Source organism: Polyergus mexicanus, unplaced genomic scaffold, assembly GCF_030449975.1.
Source record: "Polyergus mexicanus isolate NDT 795.1 unplaced genomic scaffold, iyPolMexi1.0 SCAF_13, whole genome shotgun sequence".
NCBI lineage: Eukaryota > Metazoa > Arthropoda > Insecta > Hymenoptera > Formicidae > Polyergus > Polyergus mexicanus.
In genome coordinates this window covers 457,261-470,863 of record NW_027223333.1, presented here as the reverse complement: position 1 = coordinate 470,863, position 13,603 = coordinate 457,261, and the positions used below count along the sequence as shown (strand labels likewise).

The 13,603-nt window shown below is 33.5% G+C and overlaps 3 protein-coding genes across 10 annotated transcripts in view; 1 reads left to right on the top strand and 2 right to left on the bottom strand.

Moving 5' to 3' along the window:
• Positions 1-1,880: 1,880 nt before the first annotated feature.
• On the bottom strand, positions 1,881-7,371 carry LOC138938548 (histone lysine demethylase PHF8). 4 transcript variants are annotated; one of them, XM_070305607.1, is made up of 13 exons: positions 7,188-7,371; positions 6,622-6,707; positions 6,271-6,549; positions 6,026-6,167; positions 5,484-5,933; positions 5,193-5,394; positions 4,339-5,096; positions 4,220-4,270; positions 3,585-3,775; positions 3,304-3,506; positions 2,955-3,002; positions 2,345-2,531; positions 1,881-2,211 (listed from the first exon to the last, which is right to left on the bottom strand). In XM_070305607.1, exons 1-13 carry the CDS (start codon positions 7,283-7,285, stop codon positions 2,132-2,134), a joined length of 2,775 nt encoding a protein of 924 aa, XP_070161708.1. In that variant the 5' UTR covers positions 7,286-7,371; the 3' UTR covers positions 1,881-2,131. The 4 variants fall into 4 exon arrangements, with proteins under 4 accessions (XP_070161708.1, XP_070161709.1, XP_070161711.1 ...); XM_070305608.1 differs by having other exon boundaries at positions 3,585-3,766; XM_070305610.1 differs by having other exon boundaries at positions 6,870-7,279.
• A 312-nt stretch (positions 7,372-7,683) lies between these two features.
• Positions 7,684-13,592, top strand: LOC138939105 (polynucleotide 5'-hydroxyl-kinase NOL9). Of its 2 annotated transcripts, XM_070306648.1 has the most exons (7): positions 7,688-7,961; positions 8,156-8,283; positions 8,559-10,180; positions 10,254-10,468; positions 10,547-10,597; positions 10,682-10,881; positions 10,952-13,592. In XM_070306648.1, the coding sequence occupies exons 1-7, from the start codon at positions 7,900-7,902 to the stop codon at positions 11,191-11,193; spliced, it is 2,520 nt and encodes an 839-aa protein (XP_070162749.1). In that variant the 5' UTR covers positions 7,688-7,899; the 3' UTR covers positions 11,194-13,592. The 2 variants fall into 2 exon arrangements, with proteins under 2 accessions (XP_070162750.1, XP_070162749.1); XM_070306649.1 differs by lacking the exon at positions 10,952-13,592 and having other exon boundaries at positions 7,684-7,961; positions 10,254-10,445; positions 10,682-10,857.
• The window catches only part of Dnmt3 (DNA methyltransferase 3), a 122,022-nt gene continuing 119,956 nt past the window's right edge, over positions 11,538-13,603 (bottom strand). For 2 of the 4 annotated variants that reach the window (XM_070306644.1, XM_070306645.1), the window contains 7 exons: positions 13,462-13,509; positions 13,323-13,387; positions 12,969-13,240; positions 12,591-12,827; positions 12,368-12,509; positions 12,068-12,282; positions 11,538-11,989 (listed from right to left, as the gene is read on the bottom strand). In XM_070306644.1, the coding sequence (XP_070162745.1) occupies positions 11,724-11,989; positions 12,068-12,282; positions 12,368-12,509; positions 12,591-12,827; positions 12,969-13,240; positions 13,323-13,387; positions 13,462-13,509 (1,245 nt within the window). In that variant the 3' untranslated portion in view covers positions 11,538-11,723. The remainder of the gene's footprint in view (positions 11,990-12,067; positions 12,283-12,367; positions 12,510-12,590; positions 12,828-12,968; positions 13,241-13,322; positions 13,388-13,461; positions 13,510-13,603) is intronic. The other 2 variants (XM_070306646.1, XM_070306647.1) reach the window with 1 other exon arrangement.

Genomic DNA, 13,603 nt, shown 5'->3' with positions numbered 1-13,603 from the left:
CTTGCTATATATATTATATATATTATTAATGTATATTCAATGTGCAGATATTGTTGTGTGAAAAATTAGTCAATGCATCAATATTAATGTGATTTGAGATATGTTACGCAAATTTTATGCAAATACTTGTTACACATTTCAGCAATTTATAAATTGTATATGTATAATGCTCTACTAAGGTAAATACAACTTACATAATATTTGTCACGATCTCTATATTAATATAAATTAAATTATAGTAAAAATTCTAATCATTAATATTATTAGAATCTGCAAAGAATTTTTACCTCTTAATATTATATAAATCTTCAACAATTCAACTTCAGGACTACTATTTTTAATATACACACACTCGGTTATTAAGTAGAAGAATCACCTTTCGACATTTTTTCCATTTTTTAAATAAATTGATAATATTCTCAAACATTAACGAGAATCTGAGAATCTAGCTTATTAAGTAGGAGAGCAACTCGTAATTATGAATAATTCTTTTTTAGGGCTGTGATATTCTGTGTGTCTTATGTATCTGGTATTTTGTATCATAGGAAACAGGTACAATGTATTAGGTAACTCAATTTCCTGTGCGATACAATCCATAAGATTTCTTATGCTACTTCGCTTAGTGCTCCATAACGATCAAAGTACATTTTTTATTATACTTGTAAATTATATATAAAATGTTTCATTGGCAGATATTATTCTTTCTTCTTATTTTTATAACACTTACATAAAAAACTAAATCAAATCCTACAAAACTAAATCCTACAGCCTCTCAATAATGTATGAAATAAGAGAAAAAACTGTTCAGAGCAAGTGCCGCACATAAATATCGAGCAAATTGTACTGTAACTGTTGCAAAAGACGAGTAAATCTATTTTTGTGTCATCAAAAAATAACTCGCGATATTTAAACCCAGATCATTATCATTTGTAACCATCTACTTGCACTTATCAGAAGCATATCCGATCTAGTTGTATTAATCTTCCTTGATGTATTTATCTATGAAATTCTTTATAAAACACAGTTCTATTTTCTTATATTGAATTAGATTTGTATATAAACAGATTTTTATTTATATCATTGAACTAATAATTCCACTGAAACTTCGATTATTACGCAAGCTGACAAGGCCGAGAACCGAATCTGGACCTGGGCCTGTCAATTATCAAATGACCACTTTATCAATTAACAATTAGCAGCCACAGATGCTATATACTATTTTAAAAATAGTATATAGCAATTGTGCTATATTTTAGATACGAGGATAACTTTCAGTTAATATAATTTGGAAGATCAACTATAACAAATGCATTTATCGTATGCAAAAGTTACTATGCCGTAGTTGTTAAAATCATAAAGGAATCATATTCGCACTATGCTGTTAACATCTTCGGACAATTGCGATTAAATAATATGTAACAGAGAAAAGTTTTCCATGCCAACTGCATACTCTAAGAAATGCAAAAATATACTATGCAGCGCGTAGTGAGAAATTCTTTGTATTCTTGACAATGAACAATGAAATGTTCAATTGCTAATGAAGAAAAAAGAAATTCGAAAACCATTTACTTTTTTCTTATTAAACCATTAAAAACTTGTTTCATTTACTACTAATCATAAATTAAATTACAATCTTATTAAAATAATAAAATATATGTATGCTATAATCCATGGATTGATATAATTTTTCCTTCTAATCGTTGTCAACTGAATTGTGTACACTGAGTCATCACATAAAGCATTCGTAATCAGTATTACAATATAAATATCGTGTTACTGACATATATCGAGATATCAAAAGTCATACATACATACATATATATATACATATGCATATATATATATATATATATATACACATGTATGTATGTATGTGTGTATGTATATGTATATATATTTTTTTACCTAAAATTAAATGACAGTAATAAATATAAGTATCTCTTAGAAAAAACATATGACGCTGATTTTTTACAACTAACTTATTTCTGTCAGGTGAGCATGTCACCTTAATGGAAAATGTATTATATTTACATAATAATATACAACTATTACACGCGCAATTCTATACACGAGTGAAGACTGACATAATAAGTTTTTTTCTTCTTTTTCATATTATCTATATTATTATTATTTAATGCATCATTTTATGAAGTTTCAGAATCTTTCCCAGACGCTGCTTCGCCGTTTTCATTCCTTTCTTCGGCTTTCGTTCTGAAAATTTATAGATATCCCATTTTCTTTACTATTATCAATCAGCTATAATTTATAATGCACAAGTTTTTGAATTAGTACAAAAAAGAAAAAAAGAAAAAGAAATGCGTAAATATAAGAACTGATACTTTACCAATAGGAACCGGTGCTGCAAGTTTGGCTTTAACATCTCTAAGTCTATTGGGGCTAGTCAATATTGATCCAAATCCGATGGGTGATTTTATAACATTTTCAGTAGCTGTAGCGGACGATGTAGTCCCCACTGCAGCGACCGCAGGATCCTTTTGTTTCTTTTTGTTATATGTCCGTTTGTTGGTACCCTATTACATGTGTAAAATGTAATTTACATCATTAGTCTTTTTTTTGTAATAACAGCATAGAAGGGGAAATAATTAATGAACACAGAAAGAAAGATATACAGAATGAGTTATCAACAAAAATATTTAAGTATATTCTGACTTGATTGTAGATTAATGCTGGCAAACTATATTTGACAATCACTATATGTATGCAATAGAAAGAAAATGGAAACTAACATTAAAGTGATAACGTTAAAGTGACAAATAATTTCAAATAGAAAAATAAAAAAAACATATTCACAAAAATTATGAATTAAAAACTATCATTGCAATTACAAAAAACATAAATGTAAAACTACAAAATATGTAAAATCCGGAAATTATAGAAAAGTATAGCATTACAGAATTTTAAATATTAAACTGCAAAAATCGAATTATGCCTACCAATTTCTTCTTAGTAATCTTGTCCATGTCGTTATCCAGGTATTCATCCTATATAAAATGTATGCAAGAAATATGAAATTATGATGTTTAAGGACAGTTATGAATGATAAGACATTTATTATGAGACAATAATATAAAAAAAGTTTTATATCACACACATACGCACACACATACACATTGAATATATATTTATTAACTGAACTAATGTGTAGTAGATTAATTTAATGATATATTTTTAATGATATTGGGAGAAAAAAGTTTAATATATTTATGCATCTGTAGGATGCACAAATAATGATTATGCACACAATAAAATGAAATAATATGAACGAAATAACAATTAATTTACCGATTGTTTTGCTCGTTTCGCCGCGGCCGCTTCTAGACCCTTTTCCACGGACGTTTTCTTCACTCCTTCCCGTGCCGGACGATTTGTTTTTGGTAAAAGAGGGCCCACTCTGGCTTTTGGATTCCACGCTTCATCGATTTGACTCTTTGCTTTAGGTTTGAAGATATAATCTTCGTCGTCAGAAGCATCTAAAGCTGGATAAACTGTAAATAACATAAATTTAGTAATATTATCGCAAGAAAAAAATATCGATTTAAAGTATTCCTTTGCTGTATACATACTAAAATCATCATCTTGATGAACCTTGTCGATATTTTCTATCGATTGATCATCGTCGTCATCATCATCGTTTTGTTGGCTCTTGATAGATCTTGAAGATTTTGCAAGATTACTCGTTGTCGAGTAACTTTGCTGACTAAACGATAACATCCCGGCGATAGCCTCCCGCGTGGACGGTGACGCCCTGTCGGAACTGATCGTTTTCAATTTATAAATACTAAGACACCAAGAAATCAAATTCATTCCTCTGTGCGGTTAAAAACTACAATAATCTCTCAATAAACATTCAATTTTAAATGAAGATCTTTTACACATGCTCGATAAAAAAGAAAAGCTATATATCTATACTGTATAATAACTCTACTGTATTACAAATTACTTCTAATAAAAATAAACTTAGAATAAACCTAGAAGTGTGAAAAGAGAGAGAAAGTAATAGAGCTATAGAAGTATAATACATATATATAATAATAATAGTAATACATAATAATAATAAAGTTACAAAAATTTATACTACGCAAATGTTCACTAAAACTTTTTATCAAGCGCTCTACCTGAGATTAATAAGAAAAGTTGTATATGTGACAACTACAAAGTTTAGTATGAAAACAGAGAGTTTTATATTGAATTAACTTACCCAGTGGGAGGTGGCATGGATTGACTGTATTGCTGTATTATAGACGATGGCCTGAAATTATTTTTCGTTGCAGTCATTGCAATGTAATAAGAATTTGCGTATGTTTAATTTATACGTACGTAACGTCTATCCTTTGAGCGCCGTTTCCGAGAGTATACGCCGACGCTTTCAATAATTCCTCTATACCATTCTTCGGTGCGTCGTTTAGCACATCGACATCGCCGTCGTAATCGCGTTTGAATCGTTTCTGCGCGTTCGACTTCGGCGCCCGTTTCCGTTTTTGCGACTCGTCTATAACGAGACCATATTCGCTCTCATTGCTGCCGTCGTGAAAATCGTACACGGACGATGTTTGATTCCATGAAAGCGGTTCCTTTGCTGTTCGGGGAACTGTGTGATCGGTTTTAATATTACCACCATAAACGTTTATACTATCGTTCGTACTTCTGACAACCTCGTTGTTGCCAAGCTTAAATCTAATTACGGTAGGGCTCTGTTTTCCTGGCTTGGACAATTGTCGTTTATTGGCAGATTTGTTCGTCGCGGTCGCCTTAACATCAGGAAACATGATGGGTTTCGGTAATGTAAGTTTTAATGGAGGCCTTGATAACGGCTGTTCCATCAAAGCGTGTTCCATTTTATTCGTTTCCTTCAACATCGCTTTAAAAGTATTATCAGCAATCTTATCGGCGTAATCGAAGTCAACGAAATCTTTGTTCAATGGCTTTTTCTTTTTTCGTTTACTTTCACGTTCCGGTTTTGGCGGATTTAGGGATATTAAGTACCTTTCCGCATGTCGTATCTCTTTGCTAAGGTCCTTCAATAATTTTTGGCTATTTATCGTTTCTGGTATTTGACCGCGACTAATCATACTATACTGAAATTATATGTTGGTTTTTAGCTCATCTCTTCCAATTTTGATTTTTATGTTTTTTTTCAATTAAAATTGAATGTATAAAACACTCTAACTTACATCCTTATCTGTGTTCCACTGCTTGAGAATCCCAAGCAAGGCCTTCACACCTTGTAAAAAATATGATGGACATTTCTTCCCCTCGTTATTTAATTCTTTCAATTCTTTGAGCAATTTCTTAGCCGCAAACCAATTAATTGTTTCAAAGCCAGGATACTGAAACTTTGTTGGAGTCTTCATCTTCCTTTCTAATTCGTATATTCTACAAAATAGTGCACAATTTTATTAAATAAATAATAAATATTCTTTAATTTAGATAACTGATATCTAGAGAAATTCTCCACTACTCACTGTATTTGCATGGGAATATTAAGACTGTGCACAAAATTTCCACCAAAAACCAAAGAATCCACCGGTGTAAGTACTGCGTGTATCCAACCTGTAGGAATCATCATTGTTTGACCCTGTTTAATCACGCACTTGTAACATGCATCAGCCTGATCCCCGAAAAAAGTTTCGCTTTGTGTTGAACTGCACATCCAATGCTGATATAATTGCAAATTCGCCGGTGTCGGTTTGATGAGATAAAAAACTTTTTCACCACGCAACACGTGATACCACACAGATGTGCCGCCAAAGTCAATGTGAAAGTCTGTAAAACTGTCTTTGACTCCCATTAAACAATACTTTTGTACTTCGGGTCGCTTTATATCACTGTCCTCGGGCCAATCGCGCGGCCATACCGAATTAACCCAGTCGAGTTTGCGTGCGATGTACGGTGCATCAACCATTGGTGAAAGACTGTAATTGTTTGATTTGTCAATTTAGACACATATGTTCTAGAAAACATGTACAAAGCCATATATATGGCAAAGCAATGAATATTGATATACCCAGTATTAGTAAATTCAAGGCTTATGACATTTAATACTCTTGTACGAGAGGGAGAGTTGTAATATTCTACAAAGTCTCTTAATTTCATACGTATGTTGCTTTGTCTAGTAACATCGATTACATCCATATCCCGATCACCACCTGAGAATAAGTCAATTATATATATTGTAATAATATCGTGTAGTGATAAATGAAAAATAACCATTATATTTAAAATAAAAAATCTTTATGCCTGCTTTCTTACCTATATAAGTCTCAACATCATAAACACTAAAACTCAAAGAAGGTATGGTTATATCAAGTCCATCTTTTCCATCAATGATAATAGGAGTTTCAAATCCATTTGTCTGTAAATATTGAAGAGTTAAGTGTTGTCCTTTTACATGCTTCACAATTTCATCAGCTTTGGGAAAGTGTCTAGATTTCAGCTCTCGTATAAATACAGGAGTTCCAGTTTGAACAGGTTTTGTATCTGCGTCGCGTTCAGTATAATCGTGTCTATGCCAATTCATCCTAGTCTTCACTGTAAAACGAGATAAGTATTAATAAATTTCATTTGAAAATACGCATAAAATGTTTAACTCAATAGCCTTACTGAGAGAAGGGCCGCACATAGCTTCGCATCGTGGACAGTGATATTTATCAAGATCTGTAGTCATGTATTCCTTCAAAGCCACGCATCTAAAAGAACAAAACAACAATATGTGACACATTATTTAGAAATTTTAAAAATTTACAATTGCAATACATTATATACAAAAATTTAAAGATCACACATATATATATATATATATATATATATATATATATATATATATAAATAAGCATTTCAATCATAGTAACTCATAGCTACTCCTATTATTCCCAATGTATCATGTATCTGCTAATAACGTGAAAAAGGCGCTGAACATGAAAGGCCAATGATGCTTAGTGCAGGTTATGTTACTATCAACAAAACATTGTTTGTAACATAAATGCCGGCAAATCCGCGCCGTGTTTCGTCTTCACGATTGAACACATGCCTGCGAGCGTTTTTGCAGGCGTAATTCGGCGCGGAAAATCGTCGGGATTGTGAAAGAAAAATAGTGGCGTGATCGTCGAACGTTGTCGCGTCGTAGACGCCGAGCTTTACACGCGTATTTTAAGCTCGTGAACGCTTACCCGCCGTGGTACCATTCCTTGCACACGTCACATTGTATCATAAACTGTTGAGGATCGTATGAACGACCGCAAAAACAATATGTAATTGACAACTCCATTTTTTAGTGGTTAGCAATATTGAATACAATTCCCTCGTAACACACACACATTTACACACATACACGATTTCGTCAACTGCCGTCAACAACTGGGGGCTGGGCGCTGAGCGCTGGGGGCTCGAGGTGATAGAGCGTGACATAAGCAAAGAGGAGAATGGTCATCTCGGTCTTTCGTTAAATTTCTTGTACAGTAACGCCATCACTTTGGAAGCTGAAAATTCACTATTTATTACTAGACTTACTAGATTTTAGCCTCATTTTACGCGTTGCGTTCTAAAAATTATTTACTCGAATATTATTTCATTGACTAATCAAAACAAAGAAATCTTTGCTCCTTTTGTCCTAATAGGTCAATCAAATATTTCTAACTTCGACGAATAAATTTTTCGAACACAGTTCTGAAATCTTTCCCTCCCTTTACTCCGAGAATCGGAGAATAACAATAACACCGATAATACATCGTGGTAGTTTGTCCCAGAAGAGGACGGACATCTATAGAGAAAGAAAGAATACCAAAAATCTCATGGAACGTGGAGCATTAAACTAGATTTTTGCCTACACGGGTGTAGTGTATTAAAAATTCATAAGTATAAATAGATAAATATTCTTTATTAATGAGGGTTAAACATAATAAACGGATAAAAGAAAAGAAAGCTAAGTTGAAAAAAATTAAAACGTGAGTAAAATGATTGAAGGTCACGTGAATAAAGATATTAATTTCTTCGCTGTGTTCACATGATTGTATGATACAATGCAATATATATATATCAAATAATTATAAAATATATTTAAAATATAGAGTAGACACATAACATTGTTTAAAATATTATTGTTGAATATTATTCCATTATCTTACTTCTGATTTTATAGAAAACTGACAACAGGAAAGGTAATGAAACATTCTGTCAGGAAAAGTGAATCTATGTTTTCTTACAAAGATACTACTATAAATTTGGTAGATAATATGGATATTGATAATGCCCTGAGTATTCCATCAGGTAAGTAAGTTTGTTCTACCGAGGAAGCAATCACACAATTTACTCTCAAACATAGAAAAAAAATTAAATAGTAAAGTAACTTTCAATCATGCGACTTTCAATGTAAAACCAAAATTTTTTTTATTTACATTATCATATCAATTTGGTTTTATATATCATTTGGTTGTATATATATAAATAGAAAATAAATAGAAAATTATCTATCATTGTGTGTAATTAATATTTTTCTTAAGTTTACATAATTATAATTGTACATAATTTTATTTGAATTCCAGATTCCACGGTTGATACCATCAAATGGAATAGTTCTGAGGAAGAGATAGATAAGAAAATAGACAATGATTGGAAATTGGATAATTCCGAGAAAGAGACGGAAGAAGACATAGATGATTGGACTTATATTGCTCCAAAAGAAAAAAGAAATATTGAATCACCATTTGTGATTGAAATGCAATCAGATGATGTCGTGTCACTAAATCTATCAGAGATATTTAAACAAGAACAAAAAACAAAAGACACGAAAACATTTTACAATGGTATCTTTGAAATAGATGCACCATCCAATGAAGCGAGCATTATAGTCGCTAAACCTATAAGTCTTAAGCATAACACTGATATGCAAACACAAACATCATCTGTGCCACCAAATACAAGTGAAAAGGATGATAAAAGCGAAAATAAATTACAAAATATTAGCATCGATAATATGACTAGCCCTAAGAGAAATTCTACATGTAAAAAACGCGTCAGAAATAGAAAATCTGTAAATTGTAATACAGAAAAGTTAGAGAAGAGCCCCCATAAAAATCACATACATAAGTCCACACGGAACAAAAAGACACCAGAATTTTATTGCATAAGAAACATAGTCATTGTTATAATGAAAAGCGAGAGTAGATTATGTTTCACTGGCAAGCTGTTGATAAAAGTGTTATATGGTACTGTGCAAATTTACGGATACATATTAAATAAATCGACCAATACCATGGAAGTATATTCTCCGCGGGGATACAGTAATATTGCTATAGAAACGAGCAAGGTACATTCCGAAGATAGCAATATCGATGATATCTGGACAGCACTCGCCGCGGAAGGTATCACTCGAGATTCGGAGAGTAAACTGCAAATCGACATCGATAATGTTCGACCAGGAGACACCGTCTTCGTATTGCAGAATTTCGAAAACAATCTGACGATTTTCCTGAAAACTTACTTCCCGTATTTCAGATTATTTCCGGATATAAATAATTCCTGCTACTATCCTTGGACAGATCCCAAGCGAGCTGAGATAATATTGCAAGCCGATTTGCATTTCGAGCAATACAATGTTTCCAACTGTAAACGATTGATCAACGATCCGTGTATCATCGATATCGTTCAGAAAATGTTGAGCCGCTGGTATGCGAACGAGTGGTCCTGCACGTTGATCGCTGGCGGGAAAAGCGTCGGCAAGTCCACCAATGTGCGATATTTGATCAACAGTCTGTTGCACACGTGTGCAAAGGTGGTCCTAGTGGACGTAGATCCCGGTCAGGCAGAGTGCACGCCGTCCACCTGTATCTCGTACAGTTTGATCGAGGAGCCGCTAATGGGGCCAAATTTCACGCATTTGAAAACACCAGTTTATCAGCTATTCATCGACGATGTGAATGTCTCTCATTGCGTCACGCGCTACCTGGAGGGTGTTAAGATGCTGATCGAGAGACTAAAGGAACATCCTGAACTGTCTCGTTTACCTGTCGTGGTAAACACGATGGGTTTTACGCAAAATCTAGGTTGGGATATCGCGATTTTTACAATAAAACTCATCAGACCGTCGATTATCATGCAGATTATGTCATCGAAAAAAAAGAATAATTACGATAATATCTTCAGTACGGAAGTCGTAAATAAACAGGTAAGAAATTTTTTTTTAGAAATGATAGATATACTTTTATTTTTCGAATTCTTAAAAAAGGACCTTCACACAGGAATGCTCGTGGACGTTTTGGTATGAGAGATTTATTGATTGGGATAGGCCGTGCGAGCACGATTTGTGTGTAATTCAATCTCAGGCCGAAGGCAGGATAATGCAAACGACCAAGGATCAAGGACCAAACCAGTGGAATATGGAACCGTATCAGCAACGCGAGCTCGTGATGATGTCTTATCTCAGCGATATCGTACGCGACAATGATAATTCTCTGTAAATTCTATGTTGTCTTTCATAATGGTTTGTTTTTAATCATATGTCAATTTTTAATTTTAACGTTTGCTATTTCAGTCACTACTATACAAGACTGTCGCACAGTATCAACCAAACAGTACCATATACGTCAGTATTTATATTTCATTATATTACAAAATAACATGCGAGCGTTAAACAGAAATATAAATCTATCCTGGTATGTATTTACAGAGCGCCTTTCTCTTCGCTGTGCATTATTCCCCAGCGATCGTTCGGTATACCGATGTCACATGCTTTGAGCATTATAAATGGTAATATTGTAGCGCTGTGTGGTATAGATTTAACGGAGGAATCTTCGCAGAAGTCGGCGAATATTTCCACTCTTCGAGTATTGACGCAAAGATCGCCCTTATGCACATGTTACGGCTTCGGTAAGTACCAATTTGTCTGCTCAAATTTTTCTTAACAGATATTTTGCATAATTCAGGTATAATTATATAGGGATAGTTCGAGGTGTCGATATAAAACAACAGCAAGTGTACATAAACACGCCATTGCCGATATCAATTATGCAGCATGTTAACTGTTTAGCGGGGTGTATTCGCGTTCCTCCGATGCTGTTACAGTTATATCCAGGTGCACCTTATGTCAGTGGAAATGCAACATTACCGACGAGTCGCGAACCACGTAAAGGATATTTTCGGATGAGATATAAAAAAAAACAGAGTCCTAATAAATCCTAATAATAAAACATATGTATAAGTATATATATTTACTATACAACTTGCATCTTCTAAATATTCATCCAGTGATTTTCCATTGGAGATGGACATGGGAAAAGAATGTTTTATGAATATAACATAGTTGTAGATATATTTTATATATATATATATTGTTGCGGGCAACTTTTGCAACATAAAAAGACCAATATTAAACGACGCATAGAATTTAGTATATATATAAATGTACAAGTTTCTTGCGCCCGATGATTGACAAATAACGTATATATATCATTGACAAATAACATTTATATATATATGTAAATGTACTTGTTTATTACGCCTGATCATTGACGAAATATTGAATAAAAGAGATGTGTATATGTATATATATATGTGTAAGAAATAAAATTTTTAGTTATATAAAATTGTCTATACATCATGCAAATATCTATCTATAGATAAACTATATCAAAGTTTTAACATAAAACAGAAATAATGCATTTCTAATTATAATGATTATTTGCCCGCAACCAAAATTTTGCTAAAAATATTTACAGAGGTAAAATGTCTTCATGCAAAGGAGAAATATTGTTGCTCATCTCGTCTTCATTGCACTTAAAATAGAAACATAAAGGTCGCAATATGGCAGTAAGTGTTTGCACGCTCCAAGACTTGCCGAGCAATTTCTGCCGATTTGTGGCCGACAAATTCTTTACATCCGTATAATGTCGCGGAAAACCAAAGATCTCTTCAAGCTCGGTAATCCACAGCCTATCACTTTCGCCTTTCATCATGATTGGTTTCGCTTCCGCTTTTCCTAGAATAAAAAGGGAATCTTGACGAATCTTTTCCGATAGAAAAATTTTTCAACAAAAGGAATCCGCGCGACACGTACCTTGTAGCAGGGAACCTGTTCTGCTTGTAACTGTGCGCAGTTTCTTGCAAAGAGCCTTACGATTTAAATTTGGCGTAAGCTTATCTTGAACATCTTCTCGATTTTCAAACAACGGCATATACGGATTAAAGGGGAAATTATGCCAGTAAAGTCGCAGTCTGTGCTGCGGTGAGAAATCCGCTGCATCTATGACGTCGGGTTCCTGCCCCAAATGCCTGTAATTAACGCAACAAGTTGATTTCGCGTGATCGTAATGTTACCCGCCGCTGCATTGTTGAAGAAGTTATTCACAAAACTCACTTGTTAATTTCTAATCTGTACTCGCTCGGCATTGAAGCAACATTCTCGTACAACCAGAATAGATGGCGATCTTTGTTGGCTTTCTTCACCAGTTTTTTAATTCGGCAATATTCAAAAAACAGAATGCCCGTTCCTCTAGAATCTATAATCGTGAAAGTAGATCAGAATCATTATATCATCGTCTATAGAAAATGTTTTGAAGGAATATCACATTGACAAATACCGTGGAGACCTAATCGCGCCGGATTGACCAGACTCAAATCGTTGCACGGTGATCCGCCGATTAATAGATCGATCGGTGCAATTTCTTGAATCTTTTCCTTCGTTATGTCTCTCACATCTCCTAAATAAGTGATTCGATCGCCAAAGTGAGCAGAACTAATCGTTAAAGCGTTCTTATCAATTTCACTCGCGTAATAAACATCCACGACGATTCCCAAGTTTAAAAGCACCAGAAAACCTATTAAATATTATGATATAATGAACTATATCTTTTTCAAAAGCGTGAATTTTACGAAATCAATTATAATAATAAAAATTATAATAAAAAAAAAAAAAAAAAAAAATCAAAAAATAAATCGCACACAAATTTTTGTCTTACCAGTACTCAAACCATCAAAAAGTGACAGCACACGTATGGGTCTCTTTTTCTTCTTATAACTTACAAAATTCACGTCATTGGATGCGAGATTAGAGGCTGTGCGGAACATTTTGGAAAATTTTTCATTCCAATTCAATCGTGGACGCAATAACATATTCACAGGTTGTTTAGATTCATCTCTGCAGAGAAAACATTTCCACGGATCTTCCAATAACATATCGTCGTACGATTTTGGGCATATCAGAAATTTTAAACAGGCAGTACAATAGACACTGAAATTAGATAATTGATGAAATAAATATATTCCGCGACATAAGTTAAATTAGAATTTATTTCAAACGCGAGCGAACCAACCGTGGACAATCGTCTTCATCACAAATAAGGACAGTGCCTGTGGCGGCGCAAACTGTGCAATAAAACTAAAATCAAACGTGAAAAGCGTCATTAATATTTCAATCTTTAAATATCGTCGCCGGAACTGCCGAATACTTACGCACTTGCCATCGTTCCCATGCACAAACATACACGGTTTGAATGCATACTGAAATAAAACATTTTGTTATTGCGATGGAATATATTGTACATTTGACTAGAATAAACATTATTTTTGTATGATTATTACAAAAGATATATGA